Source organism: Carcharhinus amblyrhynchos, chromosome 11 (genome assembly GCF_965287045.1).
Source record: "Carcharhinus amblyrhynchos chromosome 11, sCarAmb.v2.hapA, whole genome shotgun sequence".
NCBI lineage: Eukaryota > Metazoa > Chordata > Chondrichthyes > Carcharhiniformes > Carcharhinidae > Carcharhinus > Carcharhinus amblyrhynchos.
This window is the reverse complement of record NC_137334.1, coordinates 5,159,768-5,185,418: the sequence shown is the minus strand read 5'-3', so window position 1 is coordinate 5,185,418 and position 25,651 is coordinate 5,159,768. Positions and strand designations below refer to the sequence as shown.

Here is a 25,651-nt window from a genome sequence, read left to right as displayed (position 1 = left end):
GCACAACATGGACCGGTTGAGCCAAAAGGCCTGTTCCAGTGGGGAATTGCACTATGACTCTATGTAGGTTGTTCTCTATGTAGATTGTTCAGTTGCAATGACTAGTGATGAAGAACTTGTAACAACAATAGTTTATTAATTAGAGCAGCTCTGACATGCTTCCACTCTTTCTACTCTATGGGGAGAACTCAGGCGTTTCCGATGCATGACCCTTTAAGTAGCTGCGTTATCACATGACCACTCAGTCTACATGCGACATGACACTTGTTTTGGGACCCCATTGCCAAACTGGATCTTTCTCTCTCTCTAGCAGACCTTTTTGATGTGAGGAGGATGCTTACCATATAGCCCATGACAAGAGTATATGAATGGAAGTGTTTAACATGGGAGGCTGTTGTGCTGTTGCTACCACGTAATTCTGCCTGGCCAGGAAACTGTCCCACTCTTACCACTTACCATTGGCATATCAGAAGGAATTGCTGTTTGGCCTTGTCACAGATGTATTTTCCATGGCCATCAAGTCCTGAAGTGGGACTTGAACCAGGGCTTCTGGCTGAGAGGTGGGGGCACTACCACTTGTGTCACAAAACCTTCTTGCCAAATTGGGTAAAAACTGAGTGCATCATTTGTTGCACCATACTTACCTAAACATGGATCACTCCTGCTATTCTTCATTATTGCTGCTGGTCCGCACTCATCTCCTGCACCTCATGTTCGCTTCTTGCCAAAACCCACCAACCAACCTATTTGAAGGTCACTACTCGCTTCACAGGTAGTTCAAATTGGTGCTCTCCAATCCCAGAAATCTACTTTGAGATACTTGATTATTGATTAATTGCAGATACCACAGCTTGTCGGTTAAATGCAGATATCACCTGCCGCTGAATTTGCCATGGGCCTCACAGTTACATACAGCTGCCTTACCATCTGTTTTGGGCATGTATCCAATTTATAGCCATTTGTTTTTGAATGACATTACATTCTGCTCTGCATGACCAAATCTGTTTGCAGGCAGGATTTTGAGCAGCATTATTTTAGATATACATTGTAACCTGTGATGATGTTCAGTATTGATAATTTAGAACTGTTTCTGGTCTGTCCCAGTTCAACAAACACAATGGTATCTGTGATGATTGTCCCTTTAAGGATCATTCTGCAGAGTAAGGGTCACATTACCTGAGGAACCAATCAGGGAACAAGGTGGGGGAAACACTCTGGTAAGCAAGGGTTGTTGTTCCAGAACCTTCTTAGAAGCTGGTTGTAGCCAAAGGCTGCTACTGAACTTTCTGTATAGTTTTAACCTGTAAATAAACATGTTGGTGTTTTTCCCTTAACTGGTGGACAAGAATTCTTATATTGGCAATGAGGGCAAAAGCAAGCCTTGAACTGTGAGTATACAGTTTCTGTTGAAATTGAAAATAATATAAAAAATGCTCCTATTTGGATGGATAGATCATTTTGATGCCTCTGTGGAGGACAGGACTCAGTACATAGAGTGTTTGGTTTATTATTTTCAGACTAATAAAATAAAGAAGGAGGGGAAGAGAAAGGCAATTTTCCTGAATGCATTAGGGACCCATGCTTACAATTTGATTTGTGGCCCCACAATCCCAAATGTGCCCAACTCGTTCAGTGAGATCATTGAAGTCACATTTCCATCTGAAACCATCAGTTATATTGCAGAGATTTACATTTAATTCAAGGGGGAGAGGCCCAAGGGAAACTATTGCAACTGGAGTTGAAGTAATTCTCAGAACACTGCACCTTTGGAGCTACTTTGTGGGACAAATTAGTCTATATGGTTAATGATGAGGCTATTCAATGGAAGTTACTAGCCAAGGCAGATATAAATTTTGAGTGAGCATTGAAGATAACATTGGCAATGGAGAGCACTGAAAAGGGTGCGCAAGAGTTATAAAAAACACAAAGACATGATCCACCAGCTAGGCTGGAAATTGGCAGCCAGCAGTGGTGCCAAAACAGAAGATGTACTGGTGAAGCGGGAAGCAAATTCAGCCACAAATAAAACAAGAATGTTTAGAAGAGACAATCATTTGGCAACTTGAGAGAAGGAACTCAGCTGTTGAATTTAAAGAATACTGAAGCAGAATGTTACCATTATGGGGGTAACCACTCACCTGAATCCTGAAGGTATGAAGAGGCTTTGTCTCAGGAAAGGCCATTTAAGGCATTGGCGCAAAAGCAAATTAAGTCTACCCCAGAAGCCAATTAAATAGAGCATCACAGTATATAATGTGGAAGAAGCTAGCACTAACAATTTAGATGATCACTTCCTGCTTAATGAGAAAACAGTTCAGATAGCCGCATATTGTAATGCTCCTGGTAGTGGAAAGCCTCTTAAGATGGAAGTAGACTCTGGGCATCTATTACAGTGGCAAGTTAACACGTGCTTCAGTACTTGAGAGAAAGAGCCTAACCATTGATTTAAAGAGTTTGCAGCAAAGTTAACAACTTACACAGGAGAAGCCATAAAAATAATAGGCACAATAACAGTACCTGTAAGCTATAGGCAACAGTCTGCCCAGCTCCCAGTAATAATAGTGTCAAGCAAAGGACAAAGCCTTCTGGGCTGCATTGGCTTAAGAAAATCAAGTTAAATTGGACTGAGATTTGCCAAGTGAGGGAAGAAGGATGGTTCGAACTGATCAATATATATCAGAGCATCTTCAGTAACAAGTTGCTAAGATAAAGGGGCCTGCAAGAGAAGATCTACGTGAATCCAGAGGCAATCCCTTCATTTTTTTAGAGCAAGACCAATACTGTATGCCTTATGGGAATGGTGGATACTGAATTAAAGAAATTGGAAGAACTGGGCATTTATATAGGCAGTTCAATTCATGGAATGAGCAGCACCCATAGTCCCTGTAATGAAGCCAGGCACGACCGCCCACATTTGTGGGGACTACAACTTAACAGTCAGGCTGCCAAGTTGGATAAATATCCAATCCTGGAGAATGAAGACCTGTATGCAAAGCTGGCCAGAAGTCAATCTTATCCAAAGCTGGATCTGAGTCATGTATATCAGCACCTTGAATCAGACAAAGTCTTCCCAAGGATATATCATAATTAACACACAAAGATTTGTTCCAGTATATGCACCTGCCCTTTGGAGTGTCATCAGCGTACAGTATTTTCAGAGGTCAGTGAAAAGTCTGATGAAAGGGCAGCCACGAGTTATTATGTACCTTGATAATGTTCTAATAACTCGATCGGCAGAAGCCAAGCACCTATTTAACTTAAAGGTGATGCTAAAGAGATTTTTAGAGGTTTGCCATAAGAAGGAGAAAAGTAATTTTCAAGCTACCATGGTAGCCTACCTGAGGTTTCTATGTAGATGCATAAGGATTGCACTCCACGGATGTCAAGGTTAAAATTATTAAGGAGGCACTGGCTCCCCAAATGCACATCTAAGTTTAAGTCACTTTTAGGAATGGTGAATTACAATGGGCAATTTTTACCAAATTTGTTGATGTAATTGGTCCCCTTGCATACACTGCTAAAGACGCAACAGCATTGGTTTTGGAAGATGCCCCAGAAAGAAGTTATCAATAATTTTTAAAATGCTGTTGGATTGTGCTGGCTCATGTAGATTTTGCATTTGGTTGAATGCAGATAAGTTTAGGATAAAACCCAGGTGAAAGAAACACATCTCCAAAATGGGCAAGAGAATTACTGATGGTTTCCAAAGTGAAAATTACCCTAGGGGAAAGCAAAATGTGAATAGCCAAGGCAAGAGATGCCAGTCTTCAGCAAAGTTGATTTATTCCATCAAGAGATGGCTGAGCACATTAGATAGAGCAAAGCCTATGGACCTGACAACATGCCAGCTGTAATGCAGAAAAATTATGCTTCAGGACAACCGCCATACCTCCCCCTACCCCACACTCCCCTAGCCAAGCTGTTCAGATATAGCTTTAACATTGGCATCTCTGTGACAATTTGGAGAATTGCCCAGGAACGTCTTCTCCACAAAAAACAGTACAAATCTAATCGGCCAATTGCCATGTCATCAGGCTATTCTCGGTCATCAGCAAAATGATGGAAGTTGCCGTCAACAAGGCAATAACCTGCTCTTTGATGCTCAGTTTGGGTTCTGCCAGAACAACCCAGAGGGTGGTGAGGGACTGGAATGCCCTGCCAGCTGCAGCTGTAAATGCGCCTAGTTTGGGGGCGTTTAAGAGATCTGTGGATAGGTTTATGGACGAAATGGGATTGGTTTAGATTGGTGGGTTAGTGTTTTTTTTTTAAAAAGCTGGTCGGCGCAACATCGTGGGCCGAAGGGCCTGTTCTGCGCTGTAATGTTCTATGTTCTAACTTGGCACCAGACCTGATTACAGCCCTGATCAAAACATAAACAAAATAGCTGAATTGAAGAGGTGAGGTGAAGGTGATTGCCCTTGACATCAGGATAATATTTGACTGAATGTACCACCAAGGAGCTCCAGTAAAATCAAACACAGTGGAAATCAAACTCTCCACTAGCTGAAGTCATTCTGAGCACAAAGAAAGATAGTTGTGGTTGCTGGAAACCAGTCAACACAAGAGATTAATTCTTCATCAATTATCTTCCTTCAGTCATAAGGTCAGAAGTGGGGATGTTCTCTGATCATTGCACAGAGTTCTCAAATTTTCTCCTCAGATAATGAAGCAGCCTGTGTCTGCATGCAGTAAAACTTGAACAACATTCAGGCTCTGGGTGATAAGTGGCAAGTTCATGCCAGGTAATTACCATCTCCAGCGAGGGAGAATCTAATCATCTCCCCATAACACTAAATTACATTGCCATTGTTGAATACCTACCATCGGCATTCTGAGGATTTCCAGTGACAGAAACATATCTGGATCAGGCACTGATAACTACTGTGGCTCCACGAGTTGGGAATCAAAAGTTGGGAATTCTGTGATGAGTCGCTCACTTGACTCCCCGAAGCCTGTCCAGCAACTGTAAGGCACAAGCCAGGAGAGTGGTGGAATACTGTCCACTTGTCTAGATGAGTACAGCTGCACAATATCTAAAAAGCTTGACACCATTCAGGACAAAACAGCTCACCTGATGGTCACTCTCCCCACCACTGGCTTACAGCACATGGGACCAGTACCTGCAAGTTCTCTTGAGTTACATCTTGATTTGAAATCATAATGTTTTCATTGTTGCTGAATGAAAATCCTGGAACTCCCTAACACCACATGGACTGTTGTGGTTCAAAATGAGGTTCACCACCACTTTCCTGAGAACAATTAGAGATGGACAATAAATACTAGCCTTGCCAGCAATTCTCAAATCCCAGAGTGAATTATAAAAGTGGATTTGGGATTTGAAAGAGGAGACAATGTCAAGTCAGAAAAGGATCTTGCAGTTTGGGGATGAATAGCAGGACTAAGTCCTTGGATACAGACTCCTGTGTTAGCACGGAATGTCAGTAGAGGATTCCCCAAATGTCTCTTGAACTCCCAAAACATCACCATGTCTACTTTCACATGATTTCACATCTTTTCAACTAGTCTGCTTTAGAAGCCTCCAACATTTAAAAAGTAGCTCCACTGAGAAAACAAATAGTGGTCATCCATATTGAAGTTTAGTTTATGAGGGCTAATTACATTGCAACCGATCATCTGTAACGCTCCTATGCTAACAACTTTACTCGATTAGAAGTAATTTCAGATACCCTAGAGCTGGTGCTTTGTTTAATATGAGTTTCACTTAAATATTTAATATGCTATCAATCCAAACATAAAGCAAACCTACTTTTGTCTTCACTAGATACCCCAGAGTGGTATAGAGTACGTGACCATTAATTTGATGCATTTATTGAAATAAGTTTTTGATCGTACCCCTATTCATCTGCATCCATTTAGTGTTTGCTTAAAGGAAAATGTCATCAATGAATGTGAGAAAAAGCAAATTTTCCTTTGTAAGCCATGGAAATTAGAGAGAGTATCCGATCAATTTTTTTCAGGTGATGTGGTTTCTTCAGAAATCAGCAAATCTAAGTCATTACATAATTAACCCACACCTTTGGTAAATGAGGATGAATGAGCAGTTTGTGCATTACTCAAAACTGAAAACTTTCTAAAGTAAAATGCCAAACTGTCTCTTTGACTAGCATCATCCTCTTGCCTTGCCTTCAATTTTCTGCACTTTTGACTGCCAGATTGATATCAGTCAATATGAAGTGATGCTCTTTCTTGATTTTAACAAATGAATTTTCTGAAAGAGCAGGCTTTTTTTTTTGCCCTCCTCAGCTCTGGGATTCAAGTTGCTGGTGCTCACTTGAAGACTTCATTGCTTTTTTGGCTCACTAGCTATGTATGACCTCAGCTTCATCCTCAGTCTTGATCATAACTTAGCTTGCCTTTTTTATAGTTAGGTTACCCACCTACCCTCCTCAGCTCTGGCCTGGGGGTCAAGACTACTCCTGTCCTCACTTGCATTAGTTGTTGATAGGCTCATGAGCCTTTCAGCAAATCCAGGCTCTGGTTGATGCCCCAAAGTTCCCAGCCTGCATGGAGCCCCTCCCAGTGACAGGCTGGCCAGCAGTGTGAAATGTGCACTTAGTTGCCCAATTGTTAGGTGATTTTCCTCAATATCTCCTCAAGATGAAAATCTTCTAACGGGAAACCACATTGTGGCTAATCAATCTAAGATCAACACCATGTTTTGAAAAGGGAACTGAGAGATGCTGCATTGAAGGCAGTCATGTTGATCGGTCTTTTAATCTGTAAGAACTGTCCTCAGAAATGCATAGCGGCAGCAAAAAGGGGCTGTAACTTCTATGCCCCAAGAATCAGAGACTGTAACATTATAAGGTCTCCAGGCCTATTCCGTTTTGGGTTCTTTTTGTGATTCTGAAGTCCAGTTTCGGTAGGTGGAATGGAGTCGGAGTGTTTTCTTTTTGGGGGGGTTGCAGGACAGCTGACCGTGCATGATCGTGTTCATTACTTGCATCTAGGCAGGAAATCTCCCTCCCTGCAATTACTGACTGTCTTCATTAATCCATTCCTTTGAAAATGATGATTTCTACTATCTCAGAATATTTTTCAAATAATTCATTCACTACCTAGGTTAGGCTGCCTAACCTGTGATTACTCAGGCAAATCCATCCTCCAACAATATATGTATAGCCAGGCAGCATTATGTTTCCATAGTAGCATGGGATTCATTTCATTCGGGCTTGGTGATTTTTTCACTTTCAAGTGAACATTTTATTATTTCCCCCTCATAACATTCATCTTATCTAGTAGCTTACACTCGTTGAATCCCTAGTGTAGAAGGAGGCCATTTGACCCATTGAGTCTTCACTGACCCACCCAGGCCCTATCCCTGTAAACCCATGTATTTACCCTACTAGTTCCCCGGACACTAAGTGGCAATTTAGCATAGCCAATCCACCTAACCCGCACATCTTTGGAAGAAACCGGAATACCCAGAGCAAACCCACGCAGACATGGGGAGACCATGCAAACTCCACACAGATAGTGACCCAAGGCTGGAATTGAATCCAGGTCCCTGGCGTTGTGAAGCAGCAGTACTAACCACTGTGTAACTGTGTTGCATCTGTAACAATCGGTGAGAGTCACATGCCCAATTTCCTGAGCCTCCTGAGAAAGTAGAGATGTTGGTGGGCTTTCTTAACTATAGCATCAGCTTGGAGAGACCAGCGCAGCTTGTTCATGATCTGAAAACCTAGAAACCTGAACCTCTCGACCATTTCCAGTTCATCACCGTTGAACTAGATAGGATATCTCCTCCACTCCATACTTAGAGGTGAGGATGACTGCAGTGTGACTGGAACCCACACTCAGGCAGCAGTGTGAAGGCTAAGGGGAGAAGCTGACCAGAAGGCCAAAACCAAATGCCAAGGGTACTTGCGTTTAACAGTAGATCTCAATGGGTGATAGAAAGCTGCTGAATTCTGTACCTCTTTTGAGCTGGGAGAAACAGAGTGCCCTCTGGAAATGTGCTGGACATGCTAATTGCTGCCCTCGCAATTCAGCTGTGTCTCACCTGCCACAAGAGGCAGACAGCTGGCTGAACAGACAACCCAGCCTCCCCTCACTAGTGGTTGTGCCAATAAATGCTGTGCAGCCAAAAGCACTGTCATTTAGTGGAGGGTAACTTTTAACTTTTTAACTTTTAACTCTTTGAAAGCCAATGTCCCAGGTATTGAGCTGACATTCCCAGAAAGTCTGTTACATCACACAGATAATGCTGATGTGCCCCCAGTGCAAGACGTGATTGTGATGTCTATCACCTCCCAGTCAAAGTCATGACGGAGTGCGTTGGTGAGGTCTTCCCCCCCCATCAGGATGCATCAGGTTGCTGGTCACATGCGCCACTCGACTGCCCACTAACATGATGCCAGGTTTCTTTGGGGAGGGCTGGGGGAATGTAGGTGTTTGGAGCCACAAAGACCCTGGTGAGTCCACATGCCACATCCTGCTGGAGTTGACAGGGCCCACTGTAAAGATGTGGCTATTGTGTCTGAATGGAGGATGTGAGGGATAGTGCTGAGGCACCTACTTAAGGGTGTTACTAATGAGTTGTAGTCCCAGAGAAGTTGAGGTTCAGGACTCTCTCTCAAACTCTTGCAGCTCACTTTAGTCTCTTCTTTGTAGTGCGTGATCTGAAGAATCATGAAATCTGTCGAATTGGCTATCCCACTTATTTCCATAGAGCAGCAGCAGAGTACTTGGCCAGGTTCAGCTCCCTGCGAAGGAGGGAGAGGCTGGGCCTACCGGTAGTCTGGCAGCAGCACTGCAGATGCGTAGGTACCAGCCAAGTATTCCAACCTCAGTTATCGTATGTTCAAATGTCTGAGATTCAGTGCCGTATAAGGCTGCATCTGGCCTGGGGGATGGTGGATCACCTTTGCCAGACCCTGGCACCACATGGAATGGGAGGACACCCTGCCTGTGGCCCTTAAAATCAAAGCTGCTGTGAATTTCCATGCAAGTGGCTCATTCCTGGGCAGCGTAGATGACCTGTATGGCACCTTCTGGTTGGCCGCACATCATTGCATCCAGGAGGTCACAGATGCCCAAACTGAGAGGGCTAAACATGAATATCAACTTGGAACAGGACCAGGTCAGCCAAGATGCCAGGGCCATGGGTTTTGCAAACTTAGCAGGCTTGCCCCGGGTGCAAGATCTGATTGACTGCACCAGTGTGGTCGTGTGCACTCTATGGTGCCATGCAGTGCCATTTATGAACTACAAGGGATGCACTTTCCTGAATGTGCAACTTCATTCAGGTGTGTGCCCGTTTCTCAGTGAGCATCCTTGACAGCTACATCTTGGGGCATTCTTAGATCCTAGCTGTCTTTGAGGGAGAGCAGTAGATAGGGGGTGGCTCCTCCGGGAAAGGGATATCCACTCAGGAGGTGGCTGATGATACCAATGCAGAGGCCACAAACACAGGCAGGTGACTTGTTACAAATGAGGCTCAGGGTTCAACACATGTCTGGTCCAGCAGGTGATTAGCGTGCTGAGGATGTGGTTCAGGTGCCTGGACCAATCGGGCGGGGGGGGGCCTACAACACAGTTCCAAGAGGGTCTTCCACATCACTGTAGTCTTCTGTGCTCTCCAGAACTTGGTGCTGCAGGGTGGAGATCACCTGGACCTGGGGGAGATGAAGGAGCACCATTCCTCCTCAGGTGAGGAGCATATCGACACAGGGAGATGGGAGCGCTGACATTTAAGATAGTGATGAGGTGTGGCAGGTTAGTGGGGCTTGTGTGGTAGCTGGATTGTGAGGAGCATTGCAGCTACTGGAGGGAAAATGGTGATTGTGGGAGAGCCATGGGTGTTGCTCAGCCCACATTGGGGTCCATTGAGACATCCAACCAATTCATTTTTTTTTACAGCAAAGCTGACCCAGTAGAGACTAGAGACTTCTGGTTTGCCTCTCCAGAAGAAGATCATTCACAACCTTATTCTTTTTGTTCTTTTCCTGCCAGTCATCTCTTGCTCAGCAGTTTCATTGTTAAGGCACCAGAGCTCCTGGGCTATGATGGCAGTGTGACATTCAGATCCATTGCTGTTGAGGTTGTCCATAAGGGTCCTGATCTTCCAGGTCCCAAACTTTATTTGAGTGGGTTTGGGGTGGAAAATGTCCTGTATGGATTCTTTTAATATTGGGTAGTCAGTGCACACCAAGTACCACATAGTCCCAGTGGAGCAAGTTCTTGGCCCAGTGATAGGGAAGTCCAAATGACCGGAACTAAATGCTGGCTGAAGAGCAAGGTACGCTCAGGGGACTCCTGCACTACCTCCCTGGTCCTGCTTGTCTGTATGGTGGTCACTAATTCCTTCTGTGCCTCTGTACCCCTAATCTGTGGAGTGACCACACTCAGAAAAATATTTTCCAAAGCTTATAGCCTTGCAGATGAACTGGAATGATATCTACTTTCAAGCTCCAAAACCAGGAATGCGAGCTCCTTTAACTGATGACACTCACTCCATATGTTCATTGTCCAGAACGTGAGAAGTATCCTGGAGGCAGTCCCACATGTATCTTAGAGCTCCCACATGCATCTCAAAGTTCCCAATGGCTTAGGATATGTCCCTTGCTTAAAAAGCAAAAATAAAATTGCAATACACATCAGGCAGTCACCTACTTGTGACAGCACTTCTTCATGCTTTTTACTGTTGTGTTCCAGCTGTTTAATTAGCTGCAGTTCCTGGGATCCTTTACCTCCTGCTGCTCCTCTCTCTCCTGCAAGTCTGCTTCAGGGCCTGACTCTGTCTGTCATCACCTTTGCTCTCCTGCAAGTCAGTCTCAGTGCCTGGCTCCATTTCGCGCTGCTCCTCTCACTCCCTTGTACATCTGCTCTAATTACTGGATCACTGATCGCATAGAGAAGTGTTATCACTTTAGCACAATACTGGGTACAATTTGGACCAATAGAATTGTGGCCAGCATTGGCCAATGTATTCATGAGGAGAATTTTTGAATATGAAAATCATCTGGGCACTTTGCTCAAACTAGGATTATTAAATATAAACCAGATCATGTAAAAATTCAGGACAGACTAAATAATGATGTTTGTTTGGGAGAAAATGTAACAATAGATCAAGACTACAATTATTTCAACACATTTAATCAAATTGCTTCTCAGAAATTTCTTTAATTAACCTCAAAATTCATTGAATTCATAAGCTCACTGAAGTGGAAGGAAATTGACCTAATTGTCGCGGTCACATCCTGGTGCATACCAATAACCAGCTTTAAAGAAATGGTAGCTCAAAAACAAGCCTGAATTTCAGCCTGTTGCCAAGGAGTTCACAAGATGTTTACGGATGAGGAAGGTTTTTTTTGGTGGTTCTTAGTTCATCATTCCAGCAAAACATTTCGTTTCGTTACAGAGTCTCTGTTCATTTATTAGCTAGTTGCAGGGGTTTGGCCTCTGCTGTGATTTGTGAAGAGTTTCCTGGTATCAGTCCAACATGACAGGCAGAATTCTCCCAAAAAACTCTGTTGAATTTGCAGGAAAACTGGAGTAATTAACGCTGTTTTCTTCAGTGGGAGTTCACACTAGAATCTCCCACACTCTGTACAATGTAAAGGGCACTAGCATGATTGTCATTAAAGACTAGGGGGTGGGGCCTATTCCCACCAGGAAACCTGCAGGCTTCTGGGCATGCGCAGTAGTCCCAGCTCAAACGCTGGCCAAAGTGGGACCCCCACAGTGCTGTCTCCTGTGCACTGGGGGCATCATCTCCACGCTCCCCCCCCCCCCAAAAACGACCTCCTAGGTATCCCAATTTCCCCCCTCCCACCCCCTTCACAACACTGGGGTGAAATTGGGGACCTACTATAAACCCTGCTGGAGTGAAATATTTCTGGTGGGGATGGGGGAGTGGGGGTGGCTAGTGTGCCCAGAAAATTCAGTCCCAGGCCCGCTTATTACATTAAATTGAATTTAAAATATACTAAAATTACCTACCTAGTCTTCCTGAGAAGTTCTCCCACTACACTCTGCCAGAAAATTAGCTCCAGTAATGTGAACCTAAGTCCCATTGATATGTTATCGCAATTTAACTTGAAGTATTATTTCAGATTTCCTTTTTCCTTCCTTTTAACAATCTTATGTACCTTCACAAAATCACTTTAGAGATGCATCTTTCTACCTTCTAAGCCCATTCTAACTGAAACAGAGGGAGCTGCCTACAATTTTTCTGCACTGCACTCCACACTTGAACTGAATGCAGTTTTAATGGTGCGTTCTGATCGGAGCACTGAACAGTTTGGTAATGACCTACTCTGATTTATATTGTATTGTTTTAAATGCAAATGAGAGTTTTGGGTCTTTTTTGCCCAATCTGGTTTCTCTACTCATCTTCTGAAGACAAGGATAGAAGGATCAAATTGCTCAATCGGGTGCTTCTGTTGCAGAACAACATTCTTGGGATGCACACATCAGGAAATCAGGGGCCTGTATTGTCTGATTTGCTAACTCTTTAAAATTATTGGTTAGAAATATCAGCAGTTGCGAGCCCACAGTTTTCCAGACCAGTGCTCCTTATATGTTCTGCTCCTCACCTGATAGGAGAATTAGCTCTCTGAACATAAGAACATAAGAAGTAGGAGCAGGAGTAGGCCATCTAGCCCTTCGAGCCTGCCTCACCATTCAATAAGATCATGGCTGATCTGAAGTGGCTCAGTTCCACTTGCCCGCTTTCTCCCCATAACCCTTAATTCCCTTGCCTACCAAAAACCTATCTACCTGTGACTTAAATATATTTAGCGAGGTAGCCTCCACCACTTCAACGGGCAGAGAATTCCAGAGATCCACCACCCTTTGAGTGAAGAAGTTCCTCCTCAACTCCGTTTTAAACTGCCTCCCCCCTAACCCCCCCGCCTTATCTTGAGGCTGTGCCTTCTACTCCTGCTGTCCTTTTTGAGCAGAAAGAATCTCTGTACATCTACCCTATCCATCCCCTTCATTATCTTATATATCTCTATAAGATCCCCCCTCATCCTTCTAAACTCCAATGAGTACAGACCCAGTCTGTTTAGTCTCTCTTCATGGTCCAACTCCCTCATCTCCGGTATCAGCCTAGTGAACCTCCTCTGCACTCCCTCCAAGGCCAAAATATCCTTGCGCAAGTGTGGTGACTAAAACTCTCTGATTCCACAAAGATCAGGTAGAAGTTTAGGTTAGTGGATGAGGTTTCAATCAAGTGGACTGCTTTGTCCTCAACAGTGTGGAACCTATTAACCCATCTAGGTAAGTGGGGCATGTTCTTGTGCCTTGTAAGTGATGGAAAGGCTTTATGAAGTTGAGCAACACATCACAGAATGCCCAAACTTTGGCCTGCTAAAGTTGCAAAGTCATGTATTTGGTTGTTCCAGTTCCACTTTTGGTCAGTGATTTGGTCAGTTGATAATGGGAGAATTCATCATAGTAATGCCAGTGAATACACAGGGAGATGGCCAAGCTTTCTCATTGAAAATGGCTATTGTCTAACATTTAAGTGGCAAATAACAATTACATCACACACCAACCCAAGCCTGGATGTTGTCCAGGCCAAGTTGCATGCAGGAATGATCTATTTCATTATCTGAGGAATTGCAAAGGGATCTGCGCTTTGTGAAATCATCAACAAACAGGCCCTTAGGATGGCGACAAGGTGTCTAGTGTCTATATCTGTACACAAAGCAGACACTGTAAATGCGAATATATTTTGCAAACTACCATCATGTGGAACTTGTGTTCTCCTCAAATGGAACCTATTATCCCATGAGTTTATTTTCTTTTATATAAATTATTGGCATCAGCTATAGAGGATAATGAATGATGCTAGGTTTATGAAATGCATAAAGCTGCCAATATAGGGGAGATGTTGGGAGCAAAATTTTAGCTGAATTATTATTGGCAGAATGATGCATGTATGATTTTACTGATGGAGTTTACTACAAGGTGTTGTTCAGTTTAGTTATGGATCCTTAATATAAATTACCACACTAGTCAGTGACCACTTGGCATAAAATGGTTTCTCTATGTGCTTTGCTTGTTGTTAAAATTGTAGTATGGCACAGTCATTATAAACTCTCACCTTTTTCTGTTGTTGCCAATTTAGCTAATGATTGAATTTCTTGTATTTGAATTTTTAATTTTATTTGTTAACAGAGCATGATTCCCGTAGTCCACAATAAATTTGAAACCAATTAGACGATTGTTTACCAGAGATGGACATGAAGGCTGAATGAGATTTACTGAATGGATTAATGATGCTCTTTTCAGTAGCATATTAGTTACCATAAAATTATAAACTTGCTTCTCCTTGAGATATACAAAACTTCATCTACAGTGATAATGAGGCAAACGTGACTCCACTGCACATACATCACCCAAATCAGTGTACTGCAGCTTCCCAAAAGAACACGCACTGTTCATTATATTAATGAGTTCCTCTCATAGTAAGCCAGGTTTGAAGCAAAAATGAAAGAGAATTTCAGAAGGTGTAATGAATGTCTGTTTACTAGGCAATGCTAATATTTTCAGGTTTATATCTTGTAGAAATTATTTAGCATTCCTTTCCCCAACTTTTTTTAACATTTGCAAAATTAAAAATCAGTCTTTTTTGAAAATTATTTTTCAGTTTTTATACAAGCAGAATGTAGGATCATTTACAAAATTATTTTCTAGGCGGTATTCTCTCTCTCAGACTGGCTATACAAAAATTGTCAATACAATATTAATAAGAAAAATTATTGTTTGCATCCAAATTATGATGCTATTGACACTTTTCAGGGTATTTTCTCAATGAAATGCCTGTTCTCTGGTTGGTTTCAGAACATATTTTTCTAAAAACTGCCAAAAATATACTTTACGAACTAATTCTCCATGCTCCCATTGCCAATTTGATCTGTCTGATCTATCTGAAGATTAAAATCTCCCATGATTATTATAGTAGCTTTCTTACATGCACCCCATTTTTCTTGATTTATACTCTGTCCTACAGTGCAGTGTAAAAAGTCCACTTCATCCTTTTCGCTACTTCTAGCCTCCACCCATTCACCATGATCTTCTGAGCCAGGATTATTTCTCGGACCTGGGACTGATCTCATCCTTTATTCGCAGAGCTAGCCCACTTCCTTTTCCTTAATTCCTGTCCTTCTGAAATGTCAAATACTCTGGAATTTTCAGGTCCCATCCATGGTCACTTCATAACTATTTCTGTAATGGCAATCATATCACACACAGTTATTTCTATTTATGCGAGCAATTCAACTATCTTGAGAGTGATTCTCCCATCTGCTGTGCTAAAACATCTGTGCAGTGGACCAGGAGATATAAGCGGCTTCTGATCCGCGGGATCTGCACTGGGCGCCGGAAATCCGGCGCCACCAGCTCCGTGCCAGAAATAGGCATAGAGCTCCATTGTATATACAGGGGGCAATTTAAATATAATTTGAATTTTATGAGTGGGTCTGGGACTGAATTCTCTGGGCCTGCAAGTGTCTCCCCGCTCCCTACTCCTGGCCTGTGGATAGCTGGCCTTCCTGATCGTTGGCCTGCTGTTTATTCCTGAACCCCTTCCTGATCGCTGGCCTCTCAACATCCTAGCTCCCCCCCCATTACCAGACCATCCCTTGGTAGGCCCCAATGGCCAGTATGCTTCCCCCCCCCCCCCCCCCCCCCGCCCGCCCTGATCGCCTGTCCTTGGCAGTGGATCCCCATACTCTACCACCAATTGCACCCCATCCCCTTGGTACTGCCTAGTGGTTAATGCCAGTTTACCCCTTAGGCAGTGTGAGCGTGCCAGGCTGCCCAAGGGGCACCCCCTTCTTGTCCCCGACCTCCGGATGGGGTGGGGGATTATTTGGCCTCTGTCCCCACCAGCGACGTGAGAACGCTATTTCTCGTTAGTGGGGAACAGTCGTAAACCCCACTGCCGGGAACCCCTCTCAGCAGGGGAGGGACATCTTGGGCCCGTTAATCATATTGAAATTCATATTTACTCTGGAGAAAAAGGACCTGGGAGACCCACACTTCACTCAGGCAAAGATGCATCTTCAAACTATTTTCTTTATACGTCTGTTAAATCTTCTGTTCTTAAACTAGTTGGTATTCCAGTAATCTGAGTCAATTACTGCTAGTTTGGGAACCCATTCTAGTTAGCTACCTAATTAATTAACTCTAGCTGCCTCAGGAGGAGAATTTATTTGTCACGGATTGACACTATAAAACTACAAATTACAACTATACTATAGTCTAGTTAAATGCAAACTTGACTAGATTTTAGAAATAGATCAACCTTAAAATTCTCTCATTTACCAAATTCCCCAGAATATGCATTTGGCCTCAATGCACTCAGACAAAGCTGTTCCTTTGTGCTGCTACTCACAACCATTTTATTGACCTATTTGTGAAAATGTCTGCCTTTATAGCTAGAAACAGTTAATATTTAAGTTTCATTTGATCAGCAATGATGAAGGATTTCCAATCTGCATGGTATATGACTTGGAGGGTAACTTGGAGACGTTGGTGATCCTGTGCACCTGTTGAGTTTATCCTTCCAAATTGTAGATATCACATTTTGGGAAGTGCTGGCAAAGATGCTTTAATGAGTTGGTGCAGTGGATCTTGCAGATGGTACACATTGCTGCTACTGTGTACTAGTAGTGATGGATGTGAATGTATCGAGTGTCAGTCAGATGGGCTGATTTGTTCTGGATGGCATTAAGATTCTTAAGTATAATTGGAGCTAAACATGGTCATGAGTACTTCAGGAGGTGAGTTACATCTTGTAGAATAGACAGCCTCTGATTTACTCATGTATCCACAGTATTCATCTGGCTGGCCCAGTTAAGTTTCTGTTGAATGATAATACTCGGGCAGTAGATGATAGAGGATTTGACAATGGCAGTGGCATTAAATGTCAAGAGAAAGTGATTAGACTCCCTCAGTGCCGACCACCATGTGAGGTTCAAATGCTACTTGCCACGTAGCAGCCCAAACCCGAATGTTATCTAGGTCTCACTGTATTTGAGTATGACCACTGCAGTGTCTGAGAAGTTGCAAATGGAACTGAATGCTGTGCAATCATCTACAAACTTCCCCACTTCTGATCTTGTGATGAAAGGAAGGTAATTGATAAAGCAACTGAAAATCGTTAGGCTTAGGGCATTACACGGAGGAGTTCCTCCTGCAGCAATGTCATGGGAATGATATGATCAGCCTCCAACAACTGCAACTATCTCCCTTTGTGTTAAGCATGACTCTACATGGTGGAGAGCTTTCTCCCTGATTCCCATTGACTTCAGTTTAATTTGGCTCCCTGACTTTGTCCTCAATGAAATGCTGCCTTGATGTCAAAGACAGTCATTCTCACCTCAACACTGGAATTCATCTCTTTAGTCATGTTTAGACCAAGGCTATAATGAGGCTAAGAGCCAAATGATCTTGGCAGAACCCTAACTGAACATTGGTGAGGAGACTATTGATGAGTAACTGCATTATTGATGACATCTTCCAACACTTTATTGATGATCAAGGGTATACTAAAGGGGCAGTAAATGGACAAGTAGAATTTATCTTGCTTGTTGTCTCAGGACAAACCTTGGCAATTTCACACTTTGTTGGGTACAACTTGACTGAAGCTAAGGTCACTTTTGGTGGACCACATGTCTGCAGTGTTCACCACCACAGCCAGGATGTTGTTGGGACTCATTGCCGTTTGTGTTTTCAGTGTGCTCAGATGTTACTTGATTTCACATGGATTGAATAGAATTAGCTGATGACTGGCTTCTGTGATGATGGGGACCACAGGAGTGCACCATGAGGTTACAGATTGTGGTCAAGTAAATTGTGCTGCTGATATCCCACAGTGCCTTGTTTTGAGTTGTTTTATCTGTCATGAATTATCATTCTCAATAATTTGGCACAGTGGTCATGTCACACACACCATGATGGAGGATATCTCCAGTGTGAAGAATGGACTTTGTCTCCCCAAAGACTGTGCGGTGGTTACTCCTACCGATATTGTCATAGACACATGCAATTGTGACCAGTCGATTGAGCTTAAGGTCAAGTATGTTTTTCCCTCATGTTGGTTCTCTCACCACCTGATGCACATCCAGTTTGGCACAAACTGAGGGCCTCTTAATAAGTCATACAGTAAACAAGCTGTATTCTCAGTCATTCTACAAAGTGGTGTTCGGCATGGAAGAATACTGATTCATCAGCTGAGGGAGGTCAGTACATGATAATCAAGAGGACTTGAGACTTTATTGGATATGTTACAGATTCCCGGTCTCTCTCTTGACTGCTGCAGAACAGAACGTATACAGGTCTGGTGTTGGAGGAATCTTGCACATTGGCAGTAAGGTGTAATTCTAAGAAAATGCCTATGTCACATTGCTCCTTGACTAATCTTTGAGATAGCTCTCCTAATTTTGGTCCAGCTGCCCTGATGTTAATGGAGGATTTTGCAGGGTTGACAGAGTGTGTCTTGTGAGAAAATCCATTGTTTAGGTCAAACAATCCATCTGGTGTTAATTTCTTTACATTTTTGTAGCAGTTTCGTACAACTGAATGGCTAGGCCATTTAATCAGACAATTAAAAATCAACAATAACTGTTTTTATAATATTCTTCACACTTAACATTGCTGCAAGTTAATTTCCTTAAACGTTTTTAATTATCTTGAAAAAACAGTTAAAAACCATGTATCTTTTTCAATTCAACAGACAGCAACTTTGTTCTGGGAAATGCTCAGGTATTGAACGTATATCCAATAGTATACTGCTCCGATGGATTCTGCGAACTGACTGGATATGCCCGAGCTGAACTCATGCAGAAAAGCTGTGCTTGTAAATTCCTCTATGGAGTAGAAACAAATGAAGCCATGAAAATCCAGATCCAAAAAGCACTGGATGAGAAGCGTGAGTTCAAGACTGAACTGATCTTCTACAAGAAGAGTGGTGAGTAAACTAAAATAAATTCTGTTTCACTAAACTTACTATTTTTATTTTAAACTATACTTCCATCTACAAATTGCCTTTTTGCTCTTTTCCCTTTTCCTACTCAACTGTCACCTGTTTAATGAATAATGACCCTAATTTTAATGGGAGATGCAAGGGAACCTGAAATCTACCAAAGGATCAGTAAGGCTGAAGATGTGAACACTCTGGCAATTTAACATCAGAGACTTGTTAACACAGCTTGACATCCCATGCTCCACCAGTCCTGACCCTCCATTGTCAATACAATGACCCTATTCTTGTTTCAGTGCCTTTATGGAATGTCTAAAATCATGTCATATCTGAGTCTTCTGTATCTAATCCTGGGACAGTAAGAATGGAATACCCAACTTTTGGGATAAAATCCCAGTAGGAAGTCAGAGTTGCCATTGAATTGTACCAAAGAATTGAGTTGATTGTTCCTGTTTCATTCTTTTAAGCTGTCTGCGTTAACTCTTTTTTTTATTATTGTTGGTTCCATATACATCAACTGTCCTGAATTTGAACTAATGTATTATCAACATATATTTCTTTGAGCCAATTTGTGTAACCAAATGACTCCTCAGGTTGCGCAAGAAAACAGGATAAAAAGCAGAGAAGGGTTGGATAATTGGCCTCACTATTAGGAAGATGCATCTTTAAAATGGTTTTGAAAGCAGAGAAAGGTGTGACAAAGCAGACTTGTTAATGAAGTCACAGAAGGTGGGGACATGGCGTCTAAATGAACAGCTGCCAATGATGAAGGGAGGTAACTGGAAACAAAGAATGAACCAATGCAGGAGAAGCAGATCATGGAGGGAGTATGGGTGTAGAAGATGGCTTTGATTGGGCAAGGCATGAGGATGGATTTAAGCAAGTTTATTACCTGGAGCAAGGTGAGTACAGAGGTACTGAATTCACAGCTCAAAATGTTTAATTTTTTAAGTTTATTTATTAGGATCACAATTGGCTTACATTACCACTGCATTGAAGTTACTGTGAAAATCTCCTAGTTGCCATTAACTGGCATCAGTTCGGGTATACTGCAGGAGAATTTAGCATTGCCAGTGCACCTAACCACTACATCTTTTGGACTGTGGGAGGAAACCAGAGCACCCGAAGGAAACCCGCACTGACATGGGGAGAATGTGCAGACTCCACACAGACAGTGACCCAAACCGGAAATCGAACCCAGGTACTTGGCACTGTGAGGGAGCAGTGCTAAGCACTGTGCCACCATGCCACCTGAATGTGGGCTACAACATTCTCTATGAATTGTAGTCAAAGCAGGAAAGCTGATAAGAAAATGTGTAGAGAAATAACATCTAAAGGAGATAGCAGCATTGAATTGCAATGTAGTAACACAGAGCAAGAGATAAGGATGGAGGTGGAAAGTATTTGAGAACTGGAAGAGGGTGATTTTGATACAAATCTTATTTTGGGCCGAGGAATGTGGTGAGAAAGCTGAGCTTGGATAGAGCAGCATTGCAGGGTTTTAATTTTCTTTTTGCCTTGGCCTGACTTGGCAGCCAATGATTTATATAATCCCTACAGTGCAGGAGGGGGCCATTCAGCCCATTGAGTCTGCACTGACTCTCTGACAGAGTCTCTTACTTAGGCCCTTCCCCCCACCTAACCCCATAACCCTACACATTTACCACTGCTAATCCATTTAACATGCACATCTTTGGACTATGAAAGGAAACCAGAGCACCCCGAGGAAACGTGCAGATATGGAAAGAATGTGCAAACTCCACATAGACAGTCACCCATGGCCAGAATTGAACCCTGGGCCCCTGGCGCTGTGAGGCAGCAGAGCTAACCACTGTGCCACCATGCCACCCTTGTTTAGTTACGGGTAAGGCCAAAGAAGGTGACTTCTGTTTTGCCAACATTAAGCTGGAGGAACTAGAAGTCATCAAATTCGTTGTCACTACAAATTACATGATTTAGAAGATGGAACTAGATTCAAAACTGGCATTAGAGGCTACCAGAACCAGTCAGTTTGATTAGGTAACGGGACTGAAGATTTTTAGAACCATTTAATTTTGTTTCATCAACTGTGATTGTTTGCAAACTTGATGCAGAAAGGTTTAGGGTGAGGTTGACGGTTTCTGAGAGTTGCAGTTATTTGGCACTTGTCCCGAAAGAAGTTACATACAAATAAACAAGCAACTAAAGAGTAATTTTAAAAAACTGAATATGCTTCTCAAAGGCTGTTTGAGATGTCATGCCATTGTCATGTTATTTACTTTCTTCATGTTTGGCTGTAGTCGTTTATTTGAGATAAGAAGGCTGTTTCCCAGTGTGGATTAATTGGAAGGTTTTACTTGAGCATTCTGAAGAGGGATGTATGTCTATGGGGATATTGCCTAAATTGGAACTCGAGATAGTTAGCTGTTAAGAATTACAACTTGTTATGTTTAGGTATTTAAATCGATAAACATCATGATTGTTCTTTTTGTTATATTCTAACTGTGTTCTTAAATGAACCTTCTTAAGAACATAGAACACTACAGTGCAAACAGGCCCATCGGCCCACAAGTTGCACTGATTTTTTTTAAAATGAAAATTACCTAGTGGGTCAATAGAATCATACCTGGAGTGAAACAGCTTTTGCTCGCACTAATGTCAAAATCACATAAAGTTGGGGTCTAGGATAACTTCATAATGTACTTTGGAGTTTCTGATCTGGTCCCTAACATCTGGATGACTCCTCCCCCTCCTCCCACTCTGCCTAATTGTTATGCCCTAGATGAGACGGGATGAATTAATCCCTATCAAACAGGGCCTCAGTAAAAAAAATAGTGGTAATGGGACAAGTAATTGTAAAATACAAGCCTTCAGGCTTTGTGCCTTTGTGGAATTAAGCAAAAGTGAAAGAAAGTGGAATGGTGAATTTTTGCTCCCCCCTGCCCCCACTCCACACTTCTGTTGTGTGAAAACACACGGTGGTGAAATTGGAAAGTGTTGGCAAGTATATTTAAGAGTTGCTTGGTCTTTTTGAGACTTAAATGTTAATGAGAAGAGAGACATGTTGCTGACGTTTTTGGTCTTACATGACAATTATAAGAATACCAAATTTCAAACAATCACGATAATTTATACTACAGAAGAAAAAGTGTACTGATTCATTGGAGTGTAAGAAGTGTATTTAATTATGACACAAAGTATATTTATTTAGGGATGTTTTGTTAAGTGGAGTGTATATTTCTCCAGTTTTAAAAATGCACCCAGCCTACCCCACCAACAGAAAATATTGGAAATAATTGTTCTGAAATATTTTTCTATATTGAGACACTTTTTAATTCCACCCTGAGAGAACTCTGGAGGATACTGGCCACACTGAGGTTGAGGCTTATAGCGGAATACAAAACATACAATGTATGCATTTGTCCTTCCTTCCTTTATCAGCAATCTGGAGAAACCTTCTGCTTCTGTAAAGAGGCAGGGATGAATTGCTGCATTTTTTAACATTAGGTGGCTCTGCAGTTCATTATGAGCCTAAGCCATCAAGGCAATCCCAGCAAGCATGGTAGTTTCATAAAATGTTCAGTGTTCAATTAAGTCCACACAAGATTCCCCAGTGGAATTCAGTTATGGGCTGTACAATGGGAACACAGATTCAGTCAGTAGTTACCCTGAGGCCACATAAGATAAAGGTGCACTATGTTACTGGTAATGTATTAGCATGGATAGAGGATTGGTTAACTAACAGAAAGCAAAGTGGGGGTAAATGGGTGTTTTTCTAATTGCCAATCAGTGACTAGTGGTGTGCTACAGAGATCAGTGGGCTGATCATCATGTGACTTGCATGTAAAGATATTATACTGAAAATGGCATGTGGAAATCTCTCTTCCCCACAAAGATATTTGCTAAACACTTTTTCTCATTAAGCAGTGCTGCTTTGAGACATGTTCACTTATTCTTCCAATCACTTTTTATGTGGTCGTTCCACAAGCACATATTCAGTTAATTTTAGTTACCCAGAGGGCCTGACCCAGAGGTTGTTTGTCTTTGAACATTCTCAAATATGCAGTGAGGAGTATTCATCATTGCTGGTATCTGGTTGTGACTAGAGAACCATGCTGTGACTTACTATAATATGTTGATTAATGGAAAGCGTTCCTTTTTCAAGTCTTGCTTCTTTCTAAACATAAGTATTGTCAGCTGCCTGGACTAAAGAATTGCATCCCAGGCATTAAAATCCAAATGCTACCATTGGATTTAAGGACATTAAAGATGGCACTTATGTTGAAACAATTTATCTGGAAGTCAAGTGGTGACCTTTTTTAAATATTTTAATAACTCAACACACTAGAGCAGAAGCAGGATCAAATGCAGTATGATGTAACAGAGACATTCCGTGAAATCTAAAAGATTAGCCAGAACAGTTTAGATCTTAAAATGCTTCCATAATTTTCTCTGCACAATGTGTATCTTTGCAGCACACCAGAGCTCTAACAATCAGCTGAAAGGACTACTGTAGCCACAATCGTGAAATTGTACTGCAAATGCTCCAGTTTAGATTGGAGGCTCACAATGAATTGTTAACCATGATATCGAACAATCATTTCTTCCCCAGCCATATAAAGAAAGAGACTCACTGACGAATTTTGTCTGATGTCACTATTGGAAAGCACTTTGAAAAATTTTACTACATTAAAGGCACTATATAAATACAAATTTTTTTGTACTCCTGGGTGGGTTATGGGCGTCGCTGCCAAGGTGAATTTATTGCCCATCTCTAACTGACCTTGAGAATTAGCCTGATTGGATTTTTGTTGTCAGGCTATATCTGCAATTTTCCACATTGTCAGAAAGATGCTATTGTTGCAATCATATTAGAACAGCTTGATTAAGGTTGTAGCTTGTCCTGGAGCACAAGTTTTCTGTACTGGCGGGATGTTGTCAGGGCCAATAACCTTTCCTGTTTCCGGATGTGATGAAAGGCACCTCAGAAGATGGCCATTATGGACTACCCACTCAGCATTTATTGAAGATGGTTTTGCATTGACATCTGGTGCTCCCTTATTATTGAGGATAAACTTGCTATATTATTCTTAAAATGAGAAATTACTGGTAATACTCAGCAGACATGGCAGCATCTGTGGATAAAGAAACAGAGTTAACATTTTATTCAATAGCTGATTATCAGAATTGGGAAAAATAGAAATATAGATTTTACATAGGTGAAATGGGAGAGCGTGGAAACAATAAAGAGGGTCTGTAAAAGGGTGGAGGACAGGAAAAATTAATGACAAAAAGATTTTGGTGCAAGGCCAAAGGAAATGGGTCAAGTAAAGAAACAAAAGATGTATTTGGAAGAGATGTGAATTGCAGGATGATAAATAGCTGACAGCCAAAAAGCAGAAATAAGAGGAAAAAAAAACAAGAGTAAGACTGAAACATGCAAAAAAAAGAGGAAATGAAATGGGGGCAAATCAGGGCATTGGAATTGTTGAATTCCAGAAGGCTGGTAAAGTATCAAATTGAAATGTGAGACGGTATTCCTTCAGTCTACATTTAGCTTGACTGGAACATTGCAATAGGATGAGAAAAAGAGGTCAGTATGAGAGCCAGGTGAAGAATTAAAATGACAGTGCAAATTCCAAATTGTGGTTTTTCAGACCTGAGGAAGAAATACGAACAAATTTCTGGTTCCGTCTGCTGTGGAAATCCCCACAGGTGGGACAAACAATTTGACAAACCATTTAAAGGTCCGAAAACTTTGGGTAGGAATTTCCAATCTTGGGGTGGGCGCAACTGGAAAATCAAGCCCAGAAAGTGGGGGTTTCCCAGGAGTTAATATTTCATAAATCTAGATTAATACTTAGATGTGCAGAGCATATTTCAAAACTTGCAGATGGCACAAAACCTGGAGGTGGTATGAACTGTGATGATAGTGATAGACTTCAAACAGATATGGACAGGAAGGTGAAGTGGGCAAGCACATTGTAGATGAAGTTTAATGCTGAGAAGTGTGAAGTGATACACTCTTGAAGCAAGAACAAAGAAAGGCAATATATAATAACAGATACTGTTTATTGGAGATGTGATACACGGGACAGACTTTTGTTAAAAATGAATGGAGCTTCATTAATGGTGTGCGATCTTTTCCATGTCTGCTGCTTTTCTCTCTGTTCCTGTGCTAGGTCTACTCCATCACTTCCAATGCATACAGCAGAGCTCCAATAAGGGTTAGGGTTAGCAACTGCCTTTTTATCAGAAGTAAGGCAGGAGAGTTCTTGGTTGTGAAACAGGTGGTATTCGGTAGACTAGTCAGAATAAAAACAAATACATAACATTTCCTCTCCCCTTAAATTGAATGTCCCCAAACAAATTCAAAAAAAGTTCAACATGAATAATGGTGAATAAGTCAGTTACTGTTGATAAGCCGGGAGATTGTTGCTTTCAGAATGGTTGATGGCGAACCTCTGGTGTCTTCCTCATGTTGACAGTATATTTTGTCTGTTTAGCACACAAGAAGTAACACTTTGTCCCATGTATTAGTATATAGTGAAATGATAAATCAAATCAAAATTCTCTTGGAAAGCTAGATGTATGCACTTCCAATCCCCTTTTTTAACCATGTGGCCAATTTAAGGAACCAGCAGCAGACTGACTTTATTTAAGTAAAGAAGGTTATTCGTTCATTCACATACATACTCGAGAAAGATA

The 25,651-nt window shown here is 41.9% G+C and overlaps 1 protein-coding gene across 1 annotated transcript in view; it reads left to right on the top strand.

Annotated features, from left to right (window-relative positions):
• The window catches only part of kcnh3 (potassium voltage-gated channel, subfamily H (eag-related), member 3), a 547,160-nt gene that overhangs the window by 198,799 nt on the left and 322,710 nt on the right, over positions 1–25,651 (top strand). Inside the window, exon 2 of the mRNA XM_080198480.1 lies at positions 18,719–18,952. Coding sequence (XP_080054606.1) covers positions 18,719–18,952 — 234 coding nt within the window. The remainder of the gene's footprint in view (positions 1–18,718; positions 18,953–25,651) is intronic.